Raw genomic sequence first — 6,371 nt, 5'->3', positions numbered from 1 at the left:
CAGAAAAGCGCAGCAGCTGTCCAAAAGCTCCACGCACACAGAAACGACGCAAAACCAGAAACACAAAAACAAAATAAAAACCGAATGTTGAAAATGAAAAAAAAAAAAAAAGTCAAAATATGATTATTTGTTTCCCTTTGGCTACACTCAGCAAGTAAATCAACAAATACAAAACAATTAAAGTAGGTGTAAATATTAGTCTTAACACCAATCATTTAACAAATGTGAGTATTTATAAATAATGTATATAAAACATTTCATGTTGCACGTTCTTCATTTTGGAATATGCAAATATTTGCATTTGCTTTGTATGCCCTGCCCATGTCCTTCATTTTCATGCATCTTGTTTTAATCAAACGACCAGGCCGTTACTCTTTACTTTACCTTATTGGATCACAAGATTAAATGTTCTGTGAGCCCCACCTTTTTAACTTTAATATGATAAATAATTGCAAGATAATTTTTCGGCCTCTCTTATGGAGGTTAATGTGTGTCTTTATTAATACAGCTTTTTGGACACTGAATTATGTAATAAATCTGTTTACGTTTGATTTTTTTTTTTTAAATATATATATATGATTATGCTGACAATTTCATAGAATAAATGTGCAAAATGTGTGAGTTTGAAAATTCAGTTTGTTAAAAATACCGTGTTTAAAACTTCACTGCGTAAAATTACAGTGTAAAAGATTCTGTGTAAAAAGATCCAGCGAAATAAAAATTCAAATGCATAAAAATCCAGTGTAAAAAATTCAGTGTAAATAAATTCAGTGCAGAAAATTTTAGTGAAGAAAATGTCAGTGCAAAAAAAATTTGGAGCATAAAAATACAGTGTAAATAAATTAAGTGCAAAAATAAAATCGGTGCAGAAAATTTTTCTGTAAAAAAATTCAGCGCATAAAACTTAAGTGTGAAAAAAACAGTGCAGAAAAATTCAGTGTAAAAAAGTTCAGTGTAAAAAAATTTGGTGCAGAAAAAATATATGAATTAATCTAAAGTGACTCCAAACTTGACACCTTATTTGCTGGTGCAGGGACAGGATCGATCACTTCATTCTTAATTTACTGAAATTTAGTCTTGAGTTTTGAAGCAATTAATATATTTGCACTGATTTTTTTTTTTTAGACTGAATTTTAAAACACTGTATTTTAACAAACTGACATTTTAAACATACACATTTTGCTCACAATTTTGTATTCAATTAAAATTGTCAGAGAAAAAAAATCACTTCAGAAAATTCAAACTAAAAAAACTACAAGTTCAGTGTCCAAAAAAAGCTTTAGTAATAAAGACACAAATCAACCCCCATACTTCTTCCTTCATTTCTTTACTGTTATAGGAAGATACAGTACTGTGAAAATACGGACCGTACATGATTAAAATAATTTGTTCCTTAATGCAATAACACAATAAACCAAATATTACTCAATGTTATATTTACTGTTTTTCATACCTTTATTTCAACAGTATGATACAAAACTTCACGTACAAAACAAAAACCATCTTTCAGAGAGGTAAAAATATAAAACACATAAATGAAAAAAATATTGTATAATTTTTTCAAAATATGGACATAAAAAATATACTCACTTGTTGCCAGACTTTTCAGACAAAAATCTGTGGTATTAAAACAAAATTACGAAAAAAGCAAACAGGAAAAAAAGAAACAGCGGAAGGAATAACAAATCAAATGAAATCAAACTGTATTTACGTTTTATACACAGGAAAGTGGCAAAACAAAGTGCTTTTTTTTTACACACACAAAAGAAAGAAGAGTAGACACATACGCACACACAGCACTAAAGACAATAACAAAACATGGCATAGCACTGAGGATTGAGAAAAACGCCACCTTTGAGGGGTCCACACTGGAGAATAACTTAAATTAACGCTACCTAAAAAAATTGTATGAAACATATTATGAAATATATATACATTTTAATATAAATAATACATTAATTAATAAAAACATAACATTGAGAGAATAATAGTAGTTTAATAGGAGTTAATAAAATAGAAAATAATACAACAAAAATGTGTCTTTGAGCTTTTTTTAATATCAACAAAAAAAATCACCATTTTATACATTACTTTTTAAATGTGTCTTAAATTGAAATTGTTTTTATAAAGTTTTTTTTAGAATGTGGGAAGTTTTAATGCCCTTTATTTTTTTTGCATCATTAGTGAGTTGTACTAAATATTTGGTTTAAAAGACATTACACTGTATTTGTGAATTCGAAATTTTCCTATTAGACATTAAAGTTTAACAGCATGAAAATTACATTGTACAGTAGAAAGAGGACAATTTGCTCTTTGGAATTAAAAAGTGTACTGTAAGTGATACAACGTAAAACAGAAACATCAGTATAGAATAATTGATAACAATTCATTCAAAAAAATAAATGATTTATCGACTGTTATGTTTGTAATGCTACTTCCTGGACTTGTGCGTGGCGCGATGACGTCATCGCCCGACTGTCTGACTGCGCCTGCGCACGGAGCTTCAGTCGAGGAAGTGAGTTGAAGAGGCTTCATCTGCGGCGGAGTGGAGTTCGGTGTTTATTCCGCGCTCGCAAAGGCTTTAAGTCACCCGGAGTATTTAAAAACATGTCGCAGTTTGATGACAACCCATTTGCAGAGTCCGCTGGGGTCAACCCTTTCAATGTAAGTGCTTTATTTTGTGCTAAAGTAAGGCTATACAGCTGAAATTGGTGAGACGGTAGCCACTAGCCAGCACGTCAGGAAACTTGTTGGGTGGATGCTGGTGGGAGGGGCTTATGATGCTTTCTCCTTCGCTATTGGACCAAACGCTGAAAACTGACAGAAGGTCAACCAATTGGGTGGCTTGAATGGGAAAGCGGGTGGAGTATATATTGGCTCAGTTGCAGGAAGTTAAACTGTAACAATCGAGGAATGTGTGGCTAACTTTTTTTAACTGCGTTGCAGTTATAGTTAAGACAAGTTTAGAAACATTTATGGCAGAGTGAGTTATATAATATAAATATTTGTAAATATATAGTTATTTTAAACGATTTGGTATTGTTTTAGTTCCACCACAAACCTATACATAGTGTTGTGTGCCTAACGGATAATGGTCACTGATCAGTGAATAAATAGATGTATATTATTGCAGTTTGTCCATTTTATTGAGCTCAAAGTGCTCATTTAATATTGGTCACTGTTCAGAAACGGTCTGCAAAGCTTCATGTGATTCTTTCAATTTTATGAGCCAATTAAGCCATAAAGTTATCAACCTATTACGTCTATGTCTCAGCTATGAATTGTTACAAAGACTTGACTCTCACCAAAATACTTGCAAGAAAGAAGAGCGTGTTTGAATTAGGGTTCGAACGATATGTGTTTATCAGGGCCAATGCCGATTATTAGTAGTCAAGAGGTCGATAACTGATATTTGGAGCCAATGTTCCATTAAACATGACTAGTACATGTCAATAAACACCTGGACACGGCTTTAAGTTGTTTTTTTTACGTTATTTTTTGGGAAACGTTGGACAATTAGTAATACGATGTTGTATGCGGCACTATTGTTATTATTGTTAATTTAACACCAAAAGATAACCCTAATAAATTAGTTTCACAAACCCATTTATTACGTGTGTCTAAAACAGGGGTGTCAAACTCATTTTAAATCGGGGGCCACATGCAGAAAAATCTATTCCCAAGTGGGCCGGTAAAAATCACGGCATGATAACTTAAAAATAAAGAGAACTTCTGATTGTTTTCTTTGTTTAAAAATAGAACAAGCACATTCTGAAAATGTACAAATCATAATGTTGTTGTTTTTTTTACACTTACATGTTGCGGTTAATAGTATTCTACCGTTATTTGTCATTATTTATAGTTTCTGAATAAATTATGTGATAATGTTCATCAGGCAACTCATTGGTGTTAATTTTCAATCCATCAAGATTAAAAAATAATATCAAAATCAAATTACAGGCTGTTATTTATGTAGTGTGCTAATTTTCCTCGACTGGTGCACTAACATGTAGTTTATTTTTTTACGTACGTAGCGTCATCTACAAAGAATTGCTATTGCGACATCTAGTGGACACATTTAGAACAGCAGTTTCGGCTCATTTCTATACTTAGCAAACTCATCTCGCGGGCCGGATAAAACCTGTTCGTGGGCCATACGTTTGACACCCCTGGTCTAAAAGGAGCATCAACATTTGCATTTCAAAATATTGGAAATATCCTGTAAAATTATGGGATTTCTCTACCTGACATCAACAATAACTCACCATCTAATACATTTTATACAATTTTACAGCAGTTTATGGATTTGATACACTGTACGGTTTCCTCGTGAGGAAGCCCGAAATATTGCAAACATTTAAATAAGAACAATGCTGGGACCCTTCACGTAGATTATAGTTGAGACATTTTTCAAGATGGCTGACATTATTTCTTCCTGGATGTTACCGAAAGTATGAGAATGTGTGAGCTGCTGCCTGCTCTTCTTTACTCATACAATAAGTCTCCTATTCATCTGGATATTTACACAAAGTTTAGATTATTAAGATATATTTTCTGTCGTCTTTCTGCCCATTCATTTCGGTCGGTTGAATCACAGAACGAAGGCTTGTCGATCGCTGTAGAAGTGAAAACAAACAAAACGTGACCAGTAAAATGCCAGGAAAGAAGGACAAAAACTGGATTTCCTGGAGAAGGAGGTAAAGGGGGGCCGTGGCCATGTAAATGCCCTACCAGATATCAAAACTTGTCGATCGCTGTAGAAGCGAAAACAAACAAAATGTGTCCAGTAAAATGCCAGGAAAGAAGGACAAAAACTGGATTTCCTGGCACAAATTGGAAGTTAAGGCGAGGGGGACGTACTGCAGGCGACCAGCACTGCATTAGAAGGAGGAAGAGGGGGGCGTGGCCATGTAAATGCCTTATCAGATATCCAAACATAATTGAGGAGAATTATTGATGATGAGAGTAATTTTTATTCTTTAATGAATCAAACAAAAAGATTAATTGGGCTCCAGCTAAAAGATACATTTTCTCCTGCGGGGCAAGAGGGCTGGTGCTTGAGCAGTAGTTATTATTTATCCACTTCACTATTTATTATTTTTCATATACTAAATATTGGTGTCATATGTGTATATTGTATCTGCTGATGTAGTTCTGTTGTAGTTGTAAAAAAAAAATGCCAATACTGGTATACGGTAAAATGCCAATGCCAATGCAGATTTCAATGCACAAAAGGCCAACAACATTACAGTTTCCTGTAGGGGCCCCCGTTATGATGTTTGGCGCCAACTGTTGATGTTTTTTTGATTATTGCACTGTCAAACATACAATAAGTTTGGGCTGGGCGATATGGCTGAAAACTTTATCATGATATAAGTTTTTTATATTGATGGATATTGACAATTGTTTATATTTTTTATTAAGGGAGGAAATAAGGACCAGTACAAAACTATATTGAATGTTAACATTTTTATTACAAATGAAACGTTTCTCTAATTGGAATCCCCTCAGCTATTAAGGCAGAAAGTAAATGTCAACACAAGCATTGAAAACATTCAATCAACGTAAACAAAATTCTAAAATCTCATTGCACACTTAACAATAACCTCTTAACATGAAGGTGCAAAAATAAGGAATATGTAAGAAATGCTTACAAAAGTGTAACAAAATAGTGCAAAGTGTGAAAATGTAAACATAGAGAAACCTGAGAAGAACTATTTTCTGCAGGTTTAATACCAGGTAGTTACGTTGTCTGTGTAACATTAATTTGGTCTAGTATTCTTATTTTAAAGCTGGGGTACCTAAGTTATATTTTTTACCGATAAAAAAATAAATAATTTTAGCATCATACAGTATATCGTAACAGTAATAATTTAGGAAAGATCGCGATACCTGCGCTTGCCTTTACAACATGTACTGCTAAAAATCCAAAAAGAGGAATTCAGAGTAAGAAAAGAAAGATGCTGTGCATCTAAAAAACCAAAGAAGAGACAAAACTTGAATAAATAATGGTCCAGCATCTTCAAGATGGAGGGCATTGCAGGCCAGTCTTTTTTTGGACGCGTAGCTTGCTGTTTTCCTTCTACACAGGTCATCTAATGTTCTATTTTCCTATATTTTCTGCTTATCCTTTTGCGTGGCGACGTATGTTACCGATAATCTGCAACAAAATACGAACAAATAGATCCTGGCAATTTCAGACGGTCAACAATCTGTGCGTGTGCACGTAGAGCCCTTGTGTGCGATTTTGTGCGCTTCCAGAGAGGAGGATACTGGGAGGGACTATCAGCGAGGTGCCTGGAGTGGGGGGCGGGATTTACAGTTTGAATTCTGCCTGCTGACACAAGATTCAAGTACCCCATCTTTAAATA

The 6,371-nt window shown here is 33.8% G+C and overlaps 1 protein-coding gene across 1 annotated transcript in view; it reads left to right on the top strand.

Annotated features, from left to right (window-relative positions):
* The first annotated feature begins 2,492 nt into the window (after positions 1-2,492).
* Positions 2,493-6,371, top strand: part of scamp2 (secretory carrier membrane protein 2) — a 36,006-nt gene continuing 32,127 nt past the window's right edge. Inside the window, exon 1 of the mRNA XM_062063299.1 lies at positions 2,493-2,664. Within this exon, the coding sequence (XP_061919283.1) occupies positions 2,608-2,664 (57 nt within the window). The 5' untranslated portion in view covers positions 2,493-2,607. The remainder of the gene's footprint in view (positions 2,665-6,371) is intronic.

Source organism: Entelurus aequoreus, linkage group LG11 (genome assembly GCF_033978785.1).
Source record: "Entelurus aequoreus isolate RoL-2023_Sb linkage group LG11, RoL_Eaeq_v1.1, whole genome shotgun sequence".
In the NCBI taxonomy this organism is placed as follows: Eukaryota; Metazoa; Chordata; class Actinopteri; order Syngnathiformes; family Syngnathidae; genus Entelurus; species Entelurus aequoreus.
This window is presented reverse-complemented; position numbering and strand designations above follow the sequence as displayed.